The 24,444-nt window shown below is 42.4% G+C and overlaps 4 protein-coding genes across 6 annotated transcripts; 2 read left to right on the forward strand and 2 right to left on the reverse strand.

Annotated features, from left to right (window-relative positions):
* The first annotated feature begins 194 nt into the window (after positions 1 to 194).
* LOC6584055 (fl(2)d-associated complex component) lies at positions 195 to 4,493 on the forward strand. Its single transcript, XM_044011545.1, has 4 exons — positions 195 to 1,185; positions 1,220 to 1,758; positions 1,939 to 3,473; positions 3,598 to 4,493. The coding sequence occupies exons 1-4, from the start codon at positions 400 to 402 to the stop codon at positions 4,182 to 4,184; spliced, it is 3,447 nt and encodes a 1,148-aa protein (XP_043867480.1). The 5' UTR covers positions 195 to 399; the 3' UTR covers positions 4,185 to 4,493.
* Positions 4,494 to 5,488: 995 nt separating this feature from the next.
* Positions 5,489 to 12,969, reverse strand: LOC6584056. 2 transcript variants are annotated; one of them, XR_004364467.2, is made up of 6 exons: positions 12,634 to 12,969; positions 7,433 to 7,496; positions 7,315 to 7,341; positions 6,737 to 7,242; positions 5,916 to 6,389; positions 5,489 to 5,660 (listed from the first exon to the last, which is right to left on the reverse strand). XR_004364467.2 is itself a non-coding variant. In XM_002009680.4 (5 exons), exons 1-5 carry the CDS (start codon positions 12,967 to 12,969, stop codon positions 5,565 to 5,567), a joined length of 1,029 nt encoding a protein of 342 aa, XP_002009716.2. In that variant the 3' UTR covers positions 5,489 to 5,564. The 2 variants fall into 2 exon arrangements, 1 of the variants encoding a protein (XP_002009716.2); XM_002009680.4 differs by lacking the exon at positions 5,916 to 6,389.
* On the forward strand, positions 11,537 to 23,739 carry LOC6584058 (ubiquitin carboxyl-terminal hydrolase MINDY-3 homolog). Its single transcript, XM_032732302.2, has 7 exons — positions 11,537 to 11,569; positions 21,062 to 21,452; positions 21,610 to 21,743; positions 21,849 to 22,557; positions 22,618 to 22,777; positions 22,851 to 23,010; positions 23,544 to 23,739. The coding sequence occupies exons 1-7, from the start codon at positions 11,552 to 11,554 to the stop codon at positions 23,688 to 23,690; spliced, it is 1,719 nt and encodes a 572-aa protein (XP_032588193.2). The 5' UTR covers positions 11,537 to 11,551; the 3' UTR covers positions 23,691 to 23,739.
* Positions 12,952 to 20,590, reverse strand: LOC6584057 (zinc finger protein 629). Of its 2 annotated transcripts, none has more exons than XM_002009681.4 (2): positions 19,460 to 20,568; positions 12,952 to 13,036 (listed from the first exon to the last, which is right to left on the reverse strand). In XM_002009681.4, exon 1 carries the CDS (start codon positions 20,523 to 20,525, stop codon positions 19,464 to 19,466), a length of 1,062 nt encoding a protein of 353 aa, XP_002009717.2. In that variant the 5' UTR covers positions 20,526 to 20,568; the 3' UTR covers positions 12,952 to 13,036; positions 19,460 to 19,463. The 2 variants fall into 2 exon arrangements, with proteins under 2 accessions (XP_002009717.2, XP_032588195.1); XM_032732304.2 differs by lacking the exon at positions 12,952 to 13,036 and adding an exon at positions 17,930 to 18,317 and having other exon boundaries at positions 19,460 to 20,590.
* Positions 23,740 to 24,444: the final 705 nt, after the last annotated feature.

A 24,444-nucleotide genomic window follows, 5' to 3' on the forward strand; every position in this document is an offset into this window, starting at 1 on the left:
GATGTTTGTTTCTTTTCTATCAACATTATGTAAGTAAATATAATAATAAATTATGAGTTACCAAATGTTTGCGCTTTTACATCAATTTCAAATGTGCATACAATTTGGCGCCATTGATTTGTGCGCACTAGGGCGACACCTGTTGACAATCGCTCACAACTTTGCCAACGCATCGACAGGGCTGTAAATATATCGATAACTTTAACACAATGCAATTCTAAATTAGAAAAATAAATAAGCTGACAAATTGTAGCTACAAAATTACAATATAAACGACGCTAAGCAACAAACAAAAACATCAACAAAAGTGCAACCGAAAGAAAACTAAGCATTCGTAGCGGCGAAAGCGCGGGAATTGTGCAGTAAAGAAAGTGTGTTTTACTCTTGAAGTGCATTTCGATGGAGATGGAAAAAAAGGCAAAAGAGCAATTGCGTCGGTATAAAAAGTCACGGCACACACATTCGAGCACCGACAGCTCCAGCACAGACACAGACAGTGGCAGTAGTTCGTACAGCAGCTCGGACAGCGAACGGGACCACCATGGTCATGCCCATCCGCATCAGCGTGCAGCTGAGCGTCATCACCGGAAAAAGAAGAGCTCGCGTCGCACGGGCAGCACATCGTCGGGCGACGAGCGACGGAAGCGCGACAAGCGGGACAGGGAGCGCGATCGTGACCGAGACCGAGATCATGTTCAGAAGAAACTGGTTGCAAAACGCAATCATATCAAGCGCAAGCTGAAGGAGGCGCGCCTCAAGAAGCGAGCAGCTGCTGCGCTAAGTGGACACGGGCATCGCGCCCTGTCCCCAGCCACACAGGCGAAACTCAAGAAGCTGGCGGAGCGCAAACATTTGCGTGTGGCCAGCAAAGAGCAGCGAGAACGGGAGCGCGAAAAGCTACGGAGTGTGCATAGGGAACGGGAGCGGGAGCGCGATCGGGATCACCATCGCTTAGGCAGCAGTCGATCGCCCACCGGCGCCTCCAGCACCACGACCACCACCAAAATACGCATACATCAGGATGTGGTGGGCAAGCGGCAAAAGAGTCCAGGTCCCGGTTCGGGCCTGGGGCCGAATGGCACGCCCACCGCCCGAATGCATCATCAGCTCATGTCACGCGAGAAGATCATCATCCAGACACGAACACGTGGACGCACTCCGTCGCTAGAGCGTGAGCGAGAGAGAGCGCGAGCGCGAGCGCATCGAACGCGAAAGAGAGAGGGAGCGCGAACGCGTAGAGCGGGAGCACGAGAGGCAGCGGCACGAGCACAAGCTGCAGCGCCACGATGACCTATCGCTACGTGAACGGGAACGGGATCGGCGCGATCGTGAACGAGAGCGTGCCGAGCGTGAGGCGGCTCGTGACAAGGAGCGAGCCGAGGCACTGGCGCGCTGCCAAGAGCGGCAGCGGGAGCGAGAGCGCTTAGCTCGTGAGAAGCTGCGTCGCCAGGAGGAGGAGGAGGGCAAGAAGCCGTATGGTGCGCCCGGTGTACGCGACATGGAAATGGCCATGCCATACGGCAGTCGCGAGCGTTCGCTGGAGACCGTGGATCGGGCTGGTCGTCATGTGCGCGACAAGCGCGACTTGGACGTCTACGAGCGCGAACAGGAGCTGATCGAGGCCGAGCGCCATGGCCTGATCAGCGAGATGCGACGATACGGAGATCAAAGGCGTCGCGAGCTCAGCCCCTTGCCCGATCACTATCCGCCACGTCTACGAGATCCGCGCGATCTCTACTCGGAGGAGGAGCGAGAGCGGTAACTATATATTGTATATGACGATTGCCCCTGCACAGAAATTGACCCTTGCTAATCAACTAGAGAATCTAGAATCTAGTTTGCTTAGACTCTTCCTCCCAGTTCTCATTCACCCAAGATTAGCTGCTCGGAGAACCTTCGCATGTCAGAGCCTAATTTTACGCAATTCTTTTGTTGCAGGGCCTACAAGCGGGCGTATATGGATGCGCGCTACTCTAGGGATCGAGAGGCGTGGCTAGAGGCGCGCGACCTGCGCGACTATCGGGAGTTGGACGCCGATGATGCACTCTATGCCGAGGAGCGGGAGCGCATGTTGCGCGAACGTGAGCGGAACAGAGAGCGGGAGCGCGAGCGTTTGCCGTCACGCGGCGATTATCGTGCCGAATGGGAGCGCGACTGGGATGAGGATAACGGCGGTGGGGGCGGGAATAGCGGTGGCGGCGGCGGCGCCAATGGCAGCGGCACACCTGGACGTGCCGCCGGTTTCGTGGGTGGCCCCAAACGGCCGAAACCATCGAGCCAGCAGCCGGGCAAGCAGCAGCATCATTCCGCCTCGGAGCCCGACTGGGATGCCGATGAACGCGAGGAGTGCGCCGACGGCAACGTCGGTGTGGTCAAGAATGAGCCAGCCTGGCTTGAGCACGATCAGCGCGACAAGCCACGCCCCTGGCAGCAGCCCAACAATGACTGGCGCGAGAACGATGAGCCGAGCTTCGGCCGCAGCAATGGCAACGGCGGCGAGGGGCAGCCGCCTCATCATCCGCCGTCATCCTCGCCGCATCATCATGTGCACGCACGCGGGGAACGGGGTGGTGGGCGCGGTTTCCGGCGAGGTGGCGGTGCACCGTCGCACGGTCACGAGCATGGCGAGCGCGGCTACAGATCGCATCCCCCGCCTCTAATGACACTGCCGGTGCAGCCGCCCGGTGGCTATCATGGCGGCGGTGGCGGCAGCACGCGTGGCTTTCCGCACAAGCGTCTGCCCTATGGCGGAGGCGCCGGCATGGGAGGCAACACATTTCTCAAGAAGCACCCACATCTACCGCCCACAGCAGCAGCTGCAACGGTGTCCACAGCCCAGGCACCGGCCCATGCCCAGCCCAAGCCAAGCAATGCCGCGGCACAGGCCAGCGCCGTAGCGGCGGCCACCACAGCAGTGGCCGCAGCCAAGGCAGCCGCACAGAGCGCAGCCAATGCCACCACCAATCCGGGAATCTTGGCACAGGTTAGCAAGTTGCCAAACATTAAGCAGGAGGATGCGTCCGAGGATTCCGTTGACATGCCAGAGCCCGGCCAAAGCACCGGAGCCAGTGAGCCGGCAGCAGAGCAGGCCGCGGGCATGGAGACGTCCCTGCGTCAGCTGAAAGAGGAGCCAAAGCCCAACGGCGAACTGAGCGAGATCAGCGACAGTGACGACGATATACTGAACAAAACGGATAAGGTAAAGCCCAAGAGCGAGCTGCAACTGGAGGGCGCACTGGCTGGCACCCAGGAGCTGTCCGCTGACACGCTGTCCAACAGTGACGAGCACATCAAAGGCGAAATGCAGCCTCAGTCCCAGTCACAGGCACAGTCACAGTCTCAGTCACAGAGTCAGTCACAGTCACAGTCGCAGTGTCAGTCACAGACAAACATTAAGAACGAGGACGTGGACGAGGTGCTGGACTTTGAGGAGATATCCGATGGCGAATTGGAAGAGGACGCGAGGCACAAGGGTAAGAGACAAGAGCAACAGCAAGAACTCTAAGATAAAAATGGATGAATAAATCCTCTGCCTTCCAAGCAAATGTTGGATGCAGGATGACAGCACAAATTTAATTCATGCACTTCGCTTTACAGGCATTGGTGATGCTTTGGGCGTCGACTGGCAGGGCTTGATCGCGGAGACGCGTCAGCAGGCAACGGAGCATGCGGCACAGCAGGGCGCCGATCGCAACACATCGGCCAAACAGCGATGGCAGCCACATCGCGTGCTGCTCGATATGGGCATCAGCTTTGGCATGGCTGGCGCGAAATATGCACGGCAAATAATTGAGGAATCGCGACAGCAGCTGCTGCTGGAGGAGCAAATGGCGCAGCAGAATCAGGCGCTAGTCAAGACAGAGCCCGAACACGACACGGTCGAGACGGGCAAGACGACGCCGGCACACGACTATCGCGAATTGCTGGACACCGAGCATGTGGAGCCGCTGGCCTGCGTCCAGATGGGCCTGCGCAGCGCCGCCGCCGAGCGCCAGCGTCTGGTCGGCAACGTTTGCGGGCCGGGCAGTCGTGCGTTGAGCTCACGCCAGGATTTACGCCTGCGACGCCAGCTTTGCGGGCTGCCCGCTCGCGAATGTGATTTCCCACGCAACGTGCCCATTGTCAGCGAGGGATTGCGCTCCTTGGCCATGCACATGTTCCAGCGCACTCTCGATGTCAAATGAGATCCGATCGCTCGACGTCGGCTCGAGCAGCTCAGCTACAGACTGGATATACAAATCTATATGCAATGTCCGGACGATGTCCCAATCGACGATGACATTGGATAGCAATGATGATAATAATAATGATGATAATGTTGATGATGATGATGATGAGAATATGATGCCTAATGGTAATGCCAGCGAGATCCCTTGTGCTTTACCCCGTAAATTACCTTAACATAATGTCCGAGATTCCAATAATTGTAGCTATCAATCATGCAACATTAATGTATCTTAATGGATCACTTGAATTAAAAGCAAATCAATGTATCAATTGTACCTCTCTCGGCTGATCACAAGCTGAATTCTAATTGTATTGTCCCGCAGCGAGTGGATTCATTGTTCCCGTAATCGATGGATCCTGTTTGAAGTTACATGTCTGCTATCGTTCCGTCAATTGGAGACATTCACTTTTATATTCATATTCATTCAGTTCAATCTTTACATAGCCACCGTAGCGGTTCCGCCCAATCCTACATTATAGACGCCGTTATACGCCTCGTGCTGAGGGCACAAGATAATCGGATATCTCCAATGTCAGAATTTTTAGTGGAGAGTTCGAAGCGATGCACTCTAAGCAGATAAAGGGTTGAGCAACTTAATAAATTATTTACTGTAACGCACTTATTACTTATCTACTTATATAAATTTATCATTTTAGATAAAAAATTTTTTTATGATTTATTTATTTTTTGTTCTAACATGTAAAAACTTATCTACAGAACCACCAAATGAATTGAAATGCCATTTTGATCACAAAATTTAAGCTTTAGTAAAGTTTTTTTCAGAGCTCGATAGATTCAAAGAAAACTCAAGTTTATTGGTTATAATTTTTTTGTATTTCTTTAAAAGTGTTATATATTTTTATTTTTTTTTTTTTTAATTTCATCTTTGAATGTAACGAAAATGTTCAATATAATATATACATATGTGTACATATATATATATATGCATGTATAATATAGGAATTCTAGTAATATATCATTATGAAGTCTACAACTAACTCATACAAAGACAAAGACAATGTAACTGCGTTTGCTATTTAAGTCTAAGAGCTAACTGGACAGAAATGTGATTTTAAAATGCGCAAAGATTAAAACTTAAATTGTCTATGGAAGATAGAACATATACTAGTAACGATTAAATGGAATGCACAATGTCTGGCAGCCAAGCAAACACACACAAAAGGACTACGAATTGAAAGAATTGGCAATACTGAAATAAATGATACGGCATCTATATAGGTATATATACGTTGGTATATCGATGCATATAGCTACATATGTATGATAGTAAAGCTATAGGTTTTATATAAATAAGTATTGTAATTGGGTTGCCCTCCTAGACGCTGTATAGGGTGCTGTTGTCCGGCTCCACGGCCTCCACGGCCTGTACGATGAAGCGTCGACGGTCGGCCACATCGCTGGGCGCCGAGGGCTGCGATCACATCAGAGAGAGAGAGAGAGAGAGAGATAGAGATTAGTATACTCACTTATATATGGATATTCATATATATGTATATATCAAGATAATAATGGTTAATAGCTGTGTTAACTGGAATGGGGAATACAAAGCACATAAACTGAATAATAATCAAGCTGGGTTGGGATGCAGGGGTATAGATACTAAAGCACATGCAAGATCTTAACATATGGATATAAATTACATACATAAATTATAACAAATACTCACACAATGCAACACAATTGACGTTGTGTGTTTCTCTTTCATATTTACTTTTGTAATTTCTTTCTTTTTTTCTTTTTCATTTTCATGGCCTCAACTCAGCTATAAGTTACACTTGCCTTACAAAAACAACAACAGCCAAAAAAAAAAAAAAAAAAAAAACATTCTTTTAAATAAATTTGAAGTTTTTGATATGAATTTCCAATTTGGCAAACTTTTAGGTAGTATCACATTGTAGTGCGATGTCGTCGATTTGTTGTTGCTGCCTTGATTGATCATGATTATGAATATGATTACTTTATATGGTATATAAACTGAATGATTTACTTGAAAGCTGCCTTTGCAATCGAACCAAGCAGCAGCAACAACAACAACAACAGCTACAACTACTATTTAAGTCAGTTTTGTTTTTAAGGCTATTTCAGTATGTATGAATGTATGTATGTATGTAGTCTAGGAATAATACTCGAGACTCTTGATCTAAAATAAAGAATATAAAAGAAACAAAAACAGAGAAACACATTTAAATAAAGACAAATACAGAATTACAACAGAATTACAGTTAAGATATTTAAGCCTAGGCAAACAACGACATAATTACATAATTATATATATATATATATATATATATATGTATATACATGTATACAGATTCGGACTTAAAGACATCGACTAACCAGTAAACCATCAACCAGTCAGTGCTTAAACAGAACCTATAACCCACAAACCGAACCCGAACCGGAACCGGAACCAGAAACCAAGCCCAGGCTAACAATTTGGGCCAATCTAATCTATCAAGTTGGTAACATGTCGCGGTCGTCACTCACATCGGTGCATTTGCATTGGGCCTCGTCGAAGACGGTGCCGGTAGTGCAGCTCTGGTTGTAGCGGCACGCGCAGGTGCAGTTGGCGTCGTCCCAATACTTGTGATCCGATTGCTCCAGGCACTTGTCGCGCGCATCTGTGTTCTGGCACTCGCAGCGGCAGAGATCCTTGCGGTACTCCTGGTACGCATTGCAGTCCTCGGCCTTGATGCGGCAATCGCATTTGCATGCCAAATGCTGCTCCACATTGACAATGGCATAGCCCCGCTTGCTGCTCGCCCCAAAGCGCTCCACCTTGCGCACGCGCAGCTGCAGCGTCTCCGTCTCCGTCGGCTGGCACGAGATCAGCGTGGAGCCGCAGCATCCGTTGCAGCGATTGATGCGCGTGCACGCTGGCAAATAGTAGACATTCGAGGCCGTCTGCTCCCCGCCCTGCTCCGTCAGTGGCTTCAGCTCCACGATCGTCGGCTGTGGCGAGCAGCTCGCTGGCGTCGCATTCCGAATGGCAGCTGAAACAGATTCGATTGTACATCAATTAGCAAACCGTGAATTTTTGAGCACTCATCCTCTCCTCCACATACCACGTGCCACACTGCGCTTGAAAGTCTCTGTGCCAATGAAATAGAATAGAACGAAAACAAAGAGCGATATGAAAATTAGTGATCTGCTCATTTGGTTCTTCCCTCTCGGTATGCTTACCCTTTGAGGAGGTTTCGCCGGAGCCATCGTAGTCTGTTGTCACATTTCCCAGTTCCAGTGAAAGCTATATGAAATACAGAAAATACGACAAGAAAACAAATTAAACTCTTGAAGTGGTCAATCCCTTACAATGAGATAGATGAAAGAATCCATAGAGATATGGCAGCGAAATGAAGAAGAATAAAGTCTACAGAGACGACGCAGCTTGGAGTAGAATATGTTGAGATGTCCATCCGAAAAATTCACTTTACTCCGAGTTAAATCAGAATTCCTAACCCTCTAGATCATAATTATATAATATAACTTTCAGTAAAGTGCAGTTTTCGGAGTAAAATGCACACGTCCACGGAAAGAGTATGATAACTCCTTTATTATAAAGATCATATCTGGGAGTGGTATGCATATGTCGATGGCTTAGTTCGGAGTAAAATGTGCGAACATAATTCGGAATCAAGTATACGGATGAAAAGGCAAGTAAAGGCCCACTTTTTTATCCCCATAATTCGGAGTGAAGAATAATTCGGACTAAACAGGCCTATTTGGACGTCACACGGCGAAATCAATTAACATAGCTCGGAGCAAAATATATGAATGACATAATTCGGAGTAAATATAGGTTCATAGTAAAATCCAGAATAAAGCGCATATATCCAAGGCGTAGTAAAATAGTTTTTCCACCCTTTGGGATCGTGTTAATAAATTAAATACAGTTATCGCAAATGTTATTCACAATAACTTCATTTTATAGCCATAATTGAGTATATTTCCTATAACTATTGCCGAAGCACTTCTATAAAGCTCTAGAATGTTTCAAATAGTGAGACATCTCTTTTATGATTGATAGGCTGATAAAAGATAAGTTTGTCTTATCTGCTGAATGCTTGCAGTCGTAGCACATGCGAATGAGAAATGTTGACGTGCAAAATATCAGGTGAGGAGCATAGGACAACAACAATTTGGCCCATAGAAACTGCATTCTGACTAATATATATAATACAACAAATTATAGCTCTCTATAACGACATCCGGTACAATTGTCGTTTGGCTATCAGATGCCATAAAAAAAAAAATTAAGTCAATAGCAAATATTTAGTTTACAATTAATTCTTTTCTATTATGAATCATGCTGAGTGTGGGTTGAATGTTGGTTAGCTGATAACAAAAATATTTTTAGACTGCGATCTGCACAAATCCATTTTCAAATATTATGCGTAATACAAGTAGATCATTAGCGAATGAGGTGACGAAAAACAAACTCAGAACATAGAAAAAAATATGAGTTCCGAATAAGCTAGTTTCATATACGAATATTATAAATATATTGTAGTAATTGCAAAGCAAATGCAACGAAAAACAAGTTAGGACTGAAATAATATCAGAGAACAGTAAATTCCTTAAAAACAAGCAGTAGCTAGTGAATAGTTATAGAAACTGTAATGCAAGTGCAACAAATATTTACACGAACAGCAACTAAAAACTGACTTAATATCCGAGAACAATAAATTCCTTAAAAAAAAAAAAAACACACACACACACAGTACAACAGGGTTTAGTAAACGAGAATCGAGCTATACTTTTCTAAAGACCTTTAATTCTGAGCTGAATTCGCGAGTTCAGGCGTTCTCATGCCAGGCTTTCAATATGCTGTAGGAAAAAGTAAAATCAGCTAAGCAGTCGATATCCTGCGGTATCAATACATTATAATAGTATTTGAGATAAATTAAATTGTCTATTTAATCTACTAATCCGCTATCCCACAGCTAATCGCATTCCCTACTTACATTCCCTGACAATGCTCTCTGATATCTCAGTGGAAAACTTTTAAGTAGTTTCCATAAGAGAGAAGCTATACGACCCTGAACTTGTAGAAGACACAAGTATTATTCTAAATTTAACTCTTCACCTCACTTTGCACTACACTTTAGACTGGAACAGAACTTTAGAAACTATACATGATCGACACTGATCGATGCTTATCGACATTGATTGACATTGATCTACACTAATCGGCATTAATCGACGCAGATCGACCTAAATATTATTTTAACTTGAACAATCCCCCTCAAGTACGCTCCATAAAACGAAGACTGGAATAGAAATTCATAAACTGTACGTGTACTGATCGACACTTATCGTCAATCATTGACATTGATAGACAATTATCGAAATTGATCGACACCTATCGGTGCAAAGCGAAGTCTATCTTTAGACTAGATTAGCTGGTAGAACCCTTTGGCCAAGTCTTTTCTTCTTCTGGTTTACAAGACTTTCCAAAATGTTGTTAACTTGTGTATTAATATTTAAGTTGAAGTTGCTTTTTCCGCAGGCAAAAAAAAGAAAATAAACAAAAATAAAAAAATAGGGGAAAACAGCTGAACACATGCTTTGGGGGCTCTCAAGCTCAAGCTGTAGAAAACAATAGAGAAACAACTGTCTTAGTATATACATATATCGGATGCTACAATTCAATTTACAGTTGCACCCTCTCTGTCTCTCTCTCTCTATCTCTCTCTCTCTCAGATTAGTCATCGGAATAGCACACTTTGCTGTCGCAAGCGATTTGCTAGCCATAAAATTGAATGAAAACACGCTCAGCATTTCGAAATACCAGATAAGCAATATGGATATATGTATATATATTTGTATATATATAAGTATTTGTATTGCCCACATCTTAGGCGATGGCTGAGTCAACTGGCCCGTAGGGTATGCCAGGCATTCGCTCTAGACCCCGCTAATAATGCGGCTAACCAATACAGTTCTACTGCACACGTCCCATTGTCGCCGTCACAAATATTGCCTGATTGACCAATTGACACGTCGCTAATATTGGCGTCTAACGACGTTTCAGCGTTCCTCGTTTCGCGCTGCTCGTTTCACGTCGTTCCTCGTTCCTGCATTCCCCATCCCCTGCCTCTACCACATGAATCACAGTGTCGTCAGAGAAGCTGGTGCTACGGCTCTCAACTGTTATTTTGCTGCCAACTTATTAGCACGTAAAGTTCAGGGGAAAAGAGAGAGATAGGGAGAGGGGGGGTGGATGCTGGAGAGGGAAACAAAAGTATTTTCAGTCACTGAAAACTGCAAATTCCATTGACTCTGTAATATAAATATATAAATATATGTATATGCATTCCATTTTATTTCACACTTTTCAACTAGATGTGACATAAAATAAAAACATAAACATATCAGACTATACGACTATAAGATACCCTATCTTCTGTGTTCAGCTGCTCTTACAGAAATATATCCAAATATTTGTATTCTATATATCAGATCTATCATTTATTATATCAATGGGATAATTCGGAGTAAATTACTTTAATGGTATAATTAGGAATAAAGTGTATATATGGATGGCATATAGTGCATATAAACAAATGTATAGTTCGGGGTAAGATATATATATATATCGGGGTAACAATAAGCATGAATGCTATCATTCGGAGTCAAGTGCATAAACGCAGGACACAGTTCGGAGTAATGGCGAAGGCGTAATATAGCTCAGAGTGCATATAGCTAAAGTGCATAAATTGAGGGCTTAATTCGGAGTAAAGTGCATCTGGCAATGGCATAATTCGCCAAAAATATATAGAGACAGCCTAATTCGGAGTAAACTGAATATCTAGACAGTATATTTTGGTAATAATATTATATATCCTTTGGAAACAAGCCTAAAGCACAGAAGTTCGATATATATTCCTGTTATCGACGTCACGGACATTGCTATCGATTGCTTGAGACAAAGTCGAATCTCTAGCTCGAAGAGTTGTCCACTTCAACGAGTTTATATATTCGGACTTTGGAACAGGGTTACATAGTAGAGCAGTAATACTGTAATAGTATATACTTTTGACATTTCTGTCACATCTCCATACTAAGTATTGTATATACTAATCAAACTAGACAAGCAGACCTTGATTTCATAGGCTTCTGATGAATACGTGCCCTATTCATTTCCAGAACGTAGTTGCGTTTATTAAAGAAAAAAATAAAAAACAACAAAATAATCAAACACATATTATGTAGCATCGGTGCACAAAATATATTAACGAGTGAGAATAGAAGACCAAATTCAATAGGGATCCGCTCATAAAAACTGAAGAATTTACCTTAATGTGGAAGCACTCAAAGGTAAGTGAAAACGAAGAACTTTTACGTCAAGCATAGACATACATATATGTATATTCTGCTAAGAATTTCAACGTATGTAATCAATGCCATCGGGAATTGATGGTATATTGTATAATTCTAGCTGCGAAATCTTGCATATCTAATATCCCTATATAGCATTTTTGATTTGCTTAGAAAAATGCTTTTATAAACTCAAACCCATTTGTAGTTCTGTCAATAATTGGACTTAGAGCCGTCCATAGGATTTACTAACCAAGAAGCAAACTAGACTTTTCCACGTCGCAAAGTACACGAATTTTCCAGTTATTCTATATATATATTATATATTAGAAGGACAATGCATTGAAAGTTCTAAAAATGTTCGTTTACTTTTATCGACGCGCGAGCTCTTAGAAATGTACGGAGGTGCGTAATACGATCCAATTGGTTCCGATAAGCGTATTTGTTTACGTTTATGTAATTGTATCCGTAACTGTAACTGTATCTACATATATCTGTGTATGTATCTCCAACTGTATCTGCAACTGTATCTAAGTAAATATTTAGAAAAAGCTTCGCCTCGCACAAATATGCCAAAATCCCACTCTCATTTCCGCTGCGTGGCGCAGGAGTATGGGAGAGGGGCAGAGGGGCAGAGGGGGAGTGCAGCAGACGTAAAGAGATTTATCTTTTAATTGGTGCAAACACAATTGCTAAGCAAATAAAACGAGTGCGAGGTGGGAGCCCAAGTAACGCCCCCCCCTCCCTTCGGATTATTAAGGCGCAGTGCGAGCTATTTGAGTTTGGAGTCAAGGCGACCCCAGGCACTATCAATGCCAGGCCAGGGCAGCCTGCGGCTGGCAGTGAGGCGCCGCTGTCCATTTGCATGGCGGCTTATCAGGCACAGCACCCAGACTGAATGGGTGAGCGTAAAAAAAAGCTGCTGCAACTGCAACGGCAACGGCAACTGCAGCTGACCCAAATAATGCAACGTCTCGATCTCGGTCTACGTCTTGGCTGAGGTGCGACGCATTGGCGCCGACTCCCAGCGAGCTTTGTATATGTGTGTATGTATGTGTACTTACCGTGACAGGCTCGACAGATGTGGCTGCTGCGCCCTGGCAGCAACTTGTTGCCTCCGCAGCCTCGGCATCGGCGGCGGCTGCAGCAGCGGCAGCTGCGGCGCCGGCATCATCCTCATATATCTCACGCGGCGGTCGTATTCTGCCCTGGGGTTGAGACAAGCGCGACTGCGCTGTCGCAGCGAAGGCAACGGAAATGCCACAGCTGATCACGAGCAACAGCAGCAGCAGCAGCGTCGAACAATGCGTTGACATTTGGCGTCGACGTCGCTGTTGCGCATGCTGTAAATCGCTGCTGCTGCTGCTGCAGCTGCGCATTGTGTGCTGGGTTTGTGTCATGGCTAAACGCCTGTTCTTGTGCTGTTAACCAATGTACCGTTATTATCGCTGGCTGTCACTTTGTTGTCTGCAAATAGAGCAGCATGACGTGCATGAGTGAGTGAGAGAGAGAGAGAGAGTAGAACAACAACACTTAATTAACATTTATGTAAATAGCGAAGCTTTTTTTTAATACTTCTGTCTACTTTACGCTACGTTTATGATTTATGACTTGTTTTTTTTTATGAAGAGAGACAGAGGCGTCAGCCAAGATTTGGTCGCCCTTCTGACAGCTGATTTATTTATGTTTCAGTCAGCGCACTGGTTTATGTCAATGCAACAGGTGTACGCAGCACACCAACACTCTGGCAGCCGCCCACACGCCGATTGGCCGACAGACGTAACTTTAATTGGGGTCACTAAATGTTGCTGTTATTGTTGTCAACTGTGGATGACAAAACCTTTTTTTTTTTTTTTTTTTTGTATGGTTAACTTGACATTGATACAAAAGTACGCAAGCAACAAAATATGTAAAGAACAACAACAAATGCAGCGTTATCATAAAGAGACATATGTATATACAAATCTATATATGCATGTGTGAATGTATGTGTGCGGGTGTGTAAATGCAAGAGTGTGTATGTGTGTATGCAATTATGTGTTGGGCATATCAATAAGTAAATCATCAGCCCGCTGATTGCTACGAAAAGTCCCAGAAGTCAAGTTGATGAGCTTGAAAATACCCTATGTAGTAAAAACTTAAGATCAATTAAACAAACTGAACTATCTGTAAATTCATAGAATTTGTATTGATAAATATTGTATTGATAATAATCTGACCAATAATAATCTATACACACTTACACATATGTGTATATTTATATACATTTTATATTCTTTCGTTTATCAATGAAAATTATGTCTGCATGTATACCCTCTTTGCACTCACTTTGATTAGAGGATATTTTGTATGCGTGACATAAATGCTTATTTTCCGCTTTTGGCCATGAATGGACAATGTTTGTTTTCTTGGCCTGGTTGATCCGACTCTTCAATCAGCTGACCATTTTGATAAGCTACCGATGGAGTGGGTTTCTTGTCCGGAAACAGTAAAAATAGTCGAAGCGCATTAAAGAAAAACATCTAGGAATGTTCATGCGAGTGCAGACGACTATCAAATGCTCTTTAACAGTCGTTCTACGAATTTATATTGATTTGCATTTGCACCAAGGCATAAGCTATTCTATATGAATATACGATATATCGTTTGCATATGTATACATATTTATATAAAAATTCCAGTTTTAGTTTTTTTTTTATTAAAAGTAGATAGTAGAGTATGGAGTTTCCTTTGAATTTGTTTATTATAATATTAGTATTATATTTAAATCCTCTTAAAATAGTAAAGCTATGCTTAAAATAATTTAATATATAAATATCTCTACATATAGATCCATATATATAAATTGGATTTAATTTTTAGTAGAGTATTTCTGACACATTACTTTGTTTTAATAGGAAAAGTGCATTTTTTAATTAAAATTCTTGACGGAGAATTCTCTATAGATTTGTATTTACATTGCGTGGGCATGCTGATTTATGTAGCTACGTGCGTAAGGATATCTTGTATACCCTATACATATGTATATGCTCATACTCAGCTGTATACATGCATACATATGTATGTATGTATGTATTTATGCATATATGCACATACATATGTATGTCCATTTGGCATGCATGAATATGAAAATGTTTATTATAGGTCAGTTAGCGCGTTTCACTTTCATTTGTTGCTGCTGTGTCGTCGTCGTTGTTGTTGTTGTTGTTGTGGCGATAATGGTGCGCAGAATAAAAACAAAAACAAACAAAAATATACATACATACATATATGAAATATATGCAAACGCTGATAGCGAAACGCTCAAGGCAGTTTATCAACTAAGCAGCCATAATAATAACAACAATGCATCGCATTTCATTCATAAAAATGCAAAAAAAAAAATAAAAAACAAAACAAATATGCGAAATGGCCCCCCACAAGCTGCAGGCGACTTCGAAAGCTCGCGCAAGCTAAAGAACGCACCATGCACGTTAAGGAAGGAAAAAAGAAGCAACAAGAAAAACAAACGGAATACCACAAGACGCGGGCGATAGTAAGCTAAGCAGAGGAATCACTGTAATGCATACGTGTGCATGTGTGTTTGTGTGTGTGTGTCTTTCGTACGCCTGCAACTTGTTTAAAAATAGCTTTAGCTCTGACTTGGAACTGCAGCGCGGCGATTAAAGAAGTTAACTTGAAGGTATTTAAAAAAGCTCTGTATTACCGCATAGCCAATAACAACAAAACGAGAAGAGCATAACTACTTATGTTTGTATGTATGTATGTTTAAGCACACATGTTGTGTGCATACGCCCACAGTGGAGATGCCTGCGCACAAAACACAGGCAGGGGCGCACGCGTAAAAGTGTTTATTTATGTAATCAGCGAGACAAAAACAACAATCGTGTGTGCGCTACTATCAATGCGACAGCATATTTTCTGCTGCTTCCTCTTCTTCTTTCTTTCTTTTCTTTGCCATTGAGTAAACAAATGCTGATTGATATGACAGCGATTCGGCGGTAGACTTCGTTATTGCTGCTGCTGCTGCTGCTGGTGTTGTTGTTGTTGTTGTTGTTGCTGTTCACCTGCGTGATTCATGGGTGGCTGCAGGAAGCAACAGCGAAAATACATATATGAAACTTAGTCAGTTAACGTTAACAGTGCGCTGTTAGCATGACTCAAATTCTGTTAAATGCAAATTAATATCCGTTGTCTGTAGTTTTCGTCTATTTTCTTTTGTGCTACTACTACGGCAGAGTGTCGCCTAGATGAGTGTGCGTATGTGTGTGCCGGCGTCGCTTATCACACAAATCGTGCAATATTTTAGTCATGTGTTGCGTTAACAGCAGCAATTGCAGCGCATGCCAATGCTGTTCTGTGAGTATGAGTACGTTGCCTGCGTACAGATTATAAATTCGGCACGTTTTAATTAATAAGTTAATGCGTTTGCGTTTGTATTTGTATTCGTATTGATATTGTCGTTGACCAATCAATGTTGTTGTTGTTGCTGGCTCGCTGCGTCGATGTCGGTTTAACCCGTATTGGCTGAGACATTGCAGAACGGTGCGTCATGCCGTGCCGTGATCCCGCGTTACCTGGCTAAAGCTTCTCAGCCATTTTCGTCTGCATAGCTCTACCATTGCGCACGAGCGCCGATTTCAATTGCCAGCAAACAACAACAACAACAAACAGCAGCAACCCCGACAACGGCAGCGAAAGCAACAGAAAACAAAAGGGACACAGCGAGAGGCAGATAACAGCAACGTCTGCGCACGCAAAAAGGCAAATCAATTACAATTATAAAAAAAAAAAGTGCTGCACTGACGAAAGCACGACTAGCTAATACCCTAATCCAGTGTAGCTTGACAGATTTTCAGAACCAAATGTAATATATGAATTATTATCAGTTTAGATAGAATTTTCCAATATTTCGCAAAATTCCAGACTATTCTAGTACCGTTAATATATGAGTGTATTACTGTGTGCAAACACATTTTCGATACACTGTACAATATATGAATGTGCTTTAACTACGATACGCCCTCTGCATGGAGTTTATGCTAAGCCAAGGGGCCTCATCGTAGGATGAGGATGCCCTACAACATCGTGGGGCAACTGAGGGCTGATGTTTTGCATGCTGAATGACTAACATGTCTGCAACAGTTGAGGTACAGAGGGCAGCATAAATTATGGATTTAATGGTTCCCCAGCGGATCGGTAAAGTGATCGTTGAGCGTTCAGCGCTCTGCGCTCAGCTCAGCTCCGTTCAGTTCAGTTCAGTGGCGATCGTTGGTCGAGGGCAAAAAACCCAAGTATGATAAGCAGTTCGATTTTGGCTTTGATAAGCTGTTGGATAATAATTGCTGGCGCCCTTCCATCTATTCGAATTGAATTCGTACTACAACAACTATTTGCAGTTATTGTTCGTTATGATAATTCTTAAATGGCTTTCAACCTGTTGATCGACCGGCTCGCAAATGCTTGATTCACCTGCAGGTCCAGTTTAAAGCTGGTTTTTTCATTATTAAGAAGTTGAATTTATTTAAAATGAAATGAAAACCAAACACCAAATTTGATATGCAATCCAATTGGGGTGTGTTATGAAGTTCAGGTGTGTTCAGGTAAATTAAACATATTCGCTTTTCTTATGATATTCACATATCAAAATTATTGTTTATAGATAAGAGTTTATTTCATTGTATTTATATTTGAATGTATATCAAATATTTATTATTGCTATTATTTATTTAACTCGCTGATGACTGGACTTGAGCGGTTAATAATACGTTTATTCAACTTTACGTCTACAACAGGTTAAAAAACAAAAACAAAAACAAATTTCAACGTGCGTTAAGTCGAGCGTAACAATTTCCACGGGATTTTTTTAGTGCACTCTTTTTTTTTTTTAATTTCTGTGTGGTTTTTTTTTATGATTTTATTTATTCAACATCAGAAATTAGAATTCGTTTCGATGAGTGATCAAATGTTGTTCTAATTCGAGTTTAGTTTTCAAAGCGACATTAGCAACAATTCACAAAGCCAACTCGTCAAATGCAACACAAAAGCTTTTGAGCCCGATTAGTACAAACAATAACAACAAAAACAACACACACAAAATAAATAGAATAAAACAATAACAAAAAAAAACAAAATAGTTGTTGGCGGCTGAGGGTCGCGTTGCTTGATCGCCAGTTTTAATGAATTATTTTGACATTAGGTTTTTGTTCATTTTTATTATTATTTTTTTTTTTTATATGCACTTACACGTTATTGTCTGCTCTCTAAGTCAACACAACAATTCTTTAATTTATCTAACGCTTTTTAGCGAAGCGATAAAGTAACTAAAAACAAAAACAAGAATATATTTTGTTAACTTTCTTAACGACGACGACGAGGGCGACGGCGACGCACAATCCAAACACAAGCACGATTCGTTCAAAACTGTCGCCTGTGTGGGCCAACAGCGAGACTTTTAATGACAATAACGTTTATTTCGCCGTTGGCTTAGCTGCCACTGCTGCTGCTGCTGCGCTGCTGCTGTTACTGTTGCTGTTGTTGCGCTCCGACGCTCTCAGTTTGTAACGGACGCGACGCTCTCATGTCGGCTGCTGCGATCGAATCGTCGTCGTCGCTGTCAGCATTGCCGACGTCTCTTGGGCTAGCGCTTAAAACTTTTAACTGTTAAGGCTGGCGTGCGTGACCGATTTACGTATGTGTGTGTGCGTGTGTGTGTGTGTGTGTGCAAACGCAGGGTGCAGCAGGTGCGCTGTTAATTAACAGAGCGTTTGCAGGAGCTTTTAGTGCCAATGGAAACTACTTTGTACACACATATTTACATGCATATTTATGAATATACTCTATTATGTTTAAAACTGGTTATAGGGTATTTTGTGCATAGATTTAATTAATTCTCTGCTCATTTTAGGTATAGATATCTCACATATTTATAATAAATATTGATTTTGTATTTTTGTATTTTTTTTTTTTTCTCAAAATTATCTATAAAATAATTAGAACTATATTATTCTAAATCGTTCATCTCAATATTGCTAAAAATCGATCATTTTATTTCGTTACTTAGGCTTAATTGGAATATCAGTAGAACTAAGATTTGTGTGTTAAATAGATTAAACACACTGAACTCAGTTCTACATACATAAGTATGTACAAACATTAGACATTTACAATATCACTCTACCTTCGCCTAAACTGTCAAAGCATAAACTTCAAATACTAGAGGCTGGTGCTTTACTAAATAAACTCGTAGCTCGGTTTGAAAATTTCTTTTAAAAAATCAATCTAAAAGAAAAGTTTCCTTCAGACTTCAGGCGAAGCGCAGTAAACTTGTGATAAATCGTTTAGCGCGTGTGTATGTGTGTGTTCGTGTAGAAAAGGTATTGGATATAAAAGTAAGTAAAAAGAAGCACATACATATATTGGATTCCTCTCTTTGCAAGGTTAAGATTATCCAAGTCGAACAGCCATAACCATATACCACTTGTCCCTTTGATTATTATTATTATTCGACCCAATATAAAACCCCAATTAAATAGATGGTCAGCATATACAACATTTTGATAAATATAGAAATTTTATATGGAATATAGACAAAACTACGATATATATGAAATCTAATATAAATTGGACTATAACGTTATTTTATAACCTTTTCGTACGCATTTTTGCATGCTCCTCTGGGAGCAGCTAGAGCGCTCCACCAGAGATCAATTAGCTAGCAAATTGAGATTAATAGTTTCTTGTAAACACTGATATTGAAAGATGTTCTCTCTGGTGTTGCTAAAGAAATACATAAATACATCTAGATATGCATTATACATCTCTAAGCGCTGTCTCTTTCTCACACTGCTAAGTGAGAGTAGTCAAGCAATATGTTTGCTTGTAACCTACCTTGTTAGGGATGCAGTGAGTGCTGGACTTGAGTGTGGCGCATGAGATCGATGGAGCGAAAGAACTGCGTGTTGCATAGAGCGCAGATGTGTTTGATATGACCACGCTCGGACAACATGTGCTGAGTTAGATGACTAATTTGGGCAAAGGACTTGCCGCATTCGGGACAGACAAAGGCACGCTCCAGATGCTGGCTTCTTCGGTGCTTCAACAGATGATCGGCGGTGGTAAAGTCCGCCTTGCACACTCTACAGATGTGAGCGCGCAGTAGGACGTGCTGGCGCTGCAAATGTGCTCTGACTGCCTCGCGGTTTTTGTGCAATTTGCCACAGAAGATGCAGATCAGGGGATCGCGCTGATGCGACTTTTCGATATGCTTTAACAGGCTGATGCTGCCGGTAAATCCATTAGCACAAATTGGACAGACGTAAGCGCTGGGCTTTGGCTTCGGATCGGCAATGCATGACTCTTTGTCCAAATCCATGGGCCAGCCAAATGTTAAATCATCGTCCCAGTCAACCGTTGGCAGCAGCTCGTCTATGTTCTCCTCAAGCATCTCCAGGTCCTCCGTCTCGTCCACAACGCTGCCATCGCCGTGCAGACTGTGCTCGCTCTCGGCATGAGCAATCAGATCACGCATACAGCTAAATGCTTTCGCGTCGTTGCAGTTGTCCGCACACATGGCGCAGTAGAAGAGCGACTGCTCGCCATGCCACGATACGACATGCTTGAAGAGGAATATCGAGGAGCTGTAGCGCTTGCCAAACGTACCACACTGCAAACACATATACCGGCGATCCATGTGCTTGCGCTGGATGTGACGCTTATGCAGTTGCTCATCCCCATACAGCGTCAGGCAATATTTGCATATGTGCAGCCGGGCTAAACGCGCGTCGCACAGCTGCTCGTGCAGCTTGCAGGCGAGAAACCGGGGAAAGGCCACCAGGCACGAGCGACAGTAGTAGAGGCGTGCCGTTTCGGGCTTCCTCATGTTCGGTGCGACTGTAGGCGAGGTGCTTTGATTAGTTGCGTTTGAAGTTTTTGGCAATATGCTTCTAAGTTCCATGGGGCGCCAATAACTTTATTATGTTTATAAACAGAGGTCCAGTTAGATACCAAATTTATGACTACTATCGATATATCGATATTTAATTAGTGTTTATTGTAGACACTAATCTAGTCGGTTCGATAAGCTTGTCAGATTTCTAAAAACTCTTCAAAATGTGACTTCAACCTATTTTACAAAAGAAAGTCCAGCTATTGTCAAAGAGATTTTACTTGTAATAATACTACTTAATTGTTTAATTTAACAATAACAATACGATATATTTGCTAATAAACACTCGATTGATTTCACGAATGAATCTTTGTTGCTAAGTGACATCACTAGCCTGCAGTGGGCAGCACTTGCATTTGTGATATCGTGCAATCGTATCGATAGCAATTGATGCACCCATATTTTGTACATCCCTACACTGTTGCATTTGCATAGCCAAAAAATGCCAACCTAAATAGTTGACTTTGCGTTTATTGTATTTCGATTTCGATAAAGACGAATACATTTTGTGATTTCATACCCGTACACCCCTTCCCCCCCTACAGCAAAGAAAACGACGCGAGATGAGCGACGCATGCGAACGGGAGCAGCGCAGCGAAAAGTGCGCCTCGCCGAAAACTGCATCAGCCACGGCGTCGATGACGTTGGCGTCAACAGCCTTGGAATCACAGTCTCACAACACAGTAGGACAGCAACAGCAGCAGCAGCAGCAGCAGCAACAGCAGCAACAGCAACAACAGCAGCTGCAGCAGCAACAAGACCTATCTATGGCCAGTGGCAGTACACCGTCATCAACAGCAGCAGCAGCAGCTGCTGCTGGACGAAAACAACCGCAAGTGCGTTCCAGTGAGAGCGACATGCGAGAGCTGCGCGAGATTAAGCAGTTGCTGTGGGGCGACAGTGTGCGCGAAGATGTATTCAAGCGTTGGTCTCAAGGTAAGTTGCTGTTGCACCGCACCACCCACACACACGAACCCCAACCCCAACCCACCCAAACAGATAGTGCCAGCGGTTAACGAGCGCGCGCGCTTTTTGTGTGTGTATCTCTCTGTACACTATATATATGTATAATACATACAATATGCATTTGCAGGCTTTGAGTTTAGTGATGTGGAGCCCTCGGCTTTGGTGCAAAAACAGGGCGGTCCTTGTGCTGTGATAGCGCCCGTACAGGCGTACTTGCTTAAGATAGTTATCATGGACATGCCAGGTTTTCAATTAAAACAGGTAAGCACCCTCATTCCTTTATTCCCCTCCTTATTTGTTTCCTCGCCCCGCCCACACGCTCGAAATGCCAATAGAAATTTAATTTCAATTTAATCTCATTACCAGCTGACCAGTGAAAAATGCCAGACTCTGCTCATTCAGGCACTATGCAACATATTGAAGAATTGTCGAGCGCCGCGCTATAAAATTGTCACACTGCATCGGCGTGCAACCAAAGAGCGTCGCCTGACGCCGCCAACTGATTCGAGTGAAAATGCTGTGGAAGCGGAGGAGTCAACTGGTATTGATGCCGCCGATGCGACTGCAGCTGCAGGTGCCACTGCTCTTGCAGCCAAAAACGATGCAACAGCTATTGTCGCACGTTTCAATTTGGAATTGACACCGGACCAATTTCATGAGCGCCTCCACACGCTTCACTTTGATCACATTGGCGAGGTGGCTCGCTACTATGTGGACAACTATAGTCAGCTATCGAATACGTACGGCGTGCTGTTGTTTATGTATTCGGTATTCCTAACCAAGGGCACGGAGCAGGTGACATCTGATATATCGGACACATCGGAGCCGCTGATACACAGCACATATGGCTATGGTGCACAGTCGTTGATTAACCTAATGCTAACTGGGCGCGCTGTGGCTCATGTCTGGGACAATGAGCAGGATGTGGGAGGCCTAAAGCTGCGTGGCATTTGTGAGCAGAGCGATGTTGGATTTATAACACTAATGGAACAGATGCGCTACTGCACAGTGGGCTCGTTTTTCAAGAATCCACGCTACCCAGTTTGGGTAATGGGCTCGGATACGCATTTAACTGGTATTTATTTAATATCTCCGATATTTACAATTAATATGGATTCATTGTACTCTGTTGCAGTTTTGTTTAGCAACGAAAAGAGGCTGGTCTCTCCAGAGACACCATCGGAGACAGGACGTCGTATCTTCAAGTCATACGATCCGGAGGGCAATAATTTCATATCGAGCACCTTGCTGCGTGATGTGCTAGCCGCATTGAATCTGGTCAGCGAGCCGGGATAGTGAGTTGCTTCTTAATATCGTTTGCCGTTAGTTAAATAACATGATTCTTTCCATTTTCATGTCATCGTCCAGTGTAAGTCTCATGCAAAAGCGTTTGGACCCTGAGAATCTCGGTATTATTCTCTTGAATGCATTCATGGATGAATTTTTCCCACTGGAGCGCCGCTCAACTCCCGACACTTTCGAGCTTATGCATTACAATGGCATACCCGGCTCCAACGAAAACAACAAGGTGAACAAACACTCGAGTTGCTTAACATTTCATAGCACAGCAAAGCGCATTATAGTCAATGGGTAGAGCTTGAGGCTTTCCTAGTTGGGAAACTTATAAACTGTATTTATAAAATTTGCATAGATTAGAATTATTACAACTGCAACGATATATGTATAATGCCCACTTTAGATACATCAGTCATTTAATTTATAACATTAATTGACATTAGCTGTACGCATTCAATTAATTAGCAAAAACTTTAGTGTAATGAAAGCAAATCGAAGTCTGTATATATACATGTATGTTACCTTGTGCTATTCTAATTAGAGTTATTTATTGCAACTGTAATTGTTTTCAGCTGTCAGTCCGGTGATTTATAGCGTATATATAGCAATACGAATCGAAATTGAAGCAACTTTAGATATGATTCACAACACAATTAGAACCTTATCATGTTTTACAAAAATATAAAACATTTTGCAACTGTATTAAATTAATTAATTCTTTACTTACGTATGCAGACCCTAACTGTTTTCCTATTTATCTTACAGGTGCGCTATTACTGTGGCTCGGCAATATTGCTAGAGGGCGATCTCAAGTCGATTTGCACCTCAAATCCGATGGTCACATGTCTGCAGACCAAATGGCCCAATATTGAAATAAATTGGCACGGTGGACATTTGCCCTCATTAAATTGACGTCCTAATTAAATAAATAAAAAAAAAAAAAAAAAAAAAAAAAAAAAAACTAAAGCAAAAACAAAAAACATTAAAAAAAAAAAAAAAAAAAAAAGGAAAAACTATTGCAAAGGCAGCAACAGCTAAAAAAAAAAAAAAAGAAAAACGACAACTAGAGCAAGATTAGCGGCAAAATGTTGCCAATGCACATCTTTATTTCAAACACCTTTCAATTGTTTAATATGATAATTTATTGAAAATCGTTTAAAAAACAACCAAAAAAATGCAAACAAACAAAACAAATATAAAAAAAAAAAAAACACAAATATATAAAAAAAAAAAAAAAAATACAAGAAAACGTTATAACAAGGATGAGAAGCAACCCCCCTCCCTCTCCCCACACACCAACACACATACAGACACACACACACACGCGCATAGGCATGCACTCAAGAGCGCACGCACACAAATACACAAACACAGGGACAGCAACAGGAACAAGCCTAATGGAACGAACACGCATAATTTGTAATTTTGCAACAATAAAAATAACGATTGATGTTTGGTGCATAAATATGCATATAAAAAAAGAAAAATGTATTGAAATGTAATTATTGTTTGCCATTGTAACTATAAGAGCCAGGAAATTATTATACATATTATAACCCAAACACAAAAGCGCCCCAAATGCAACAACAGCAAAATTAGCAAAGAAACACACTCACACAGAGACACACATTCATGCACAAGAACGCACCCGTACACACACACACAC

The sequence above is a fragment of the Drosophila mojavensis genome, unplaced genomic scaffold (assembly GCF_018153725.1).
Source record: "Drosophila mojavensis isolate 15081-1352.22 unplaced genomic scaffold, ASM1815372v1 contig_136, whole genome shotgun sequence".
Classification (NCBI taxonomy): Eukaryota; Metazoa; Arthropoda; class Insecta; order Diptera; family Drosophilidae; genus Drosophila; species Drosophila mojavensis.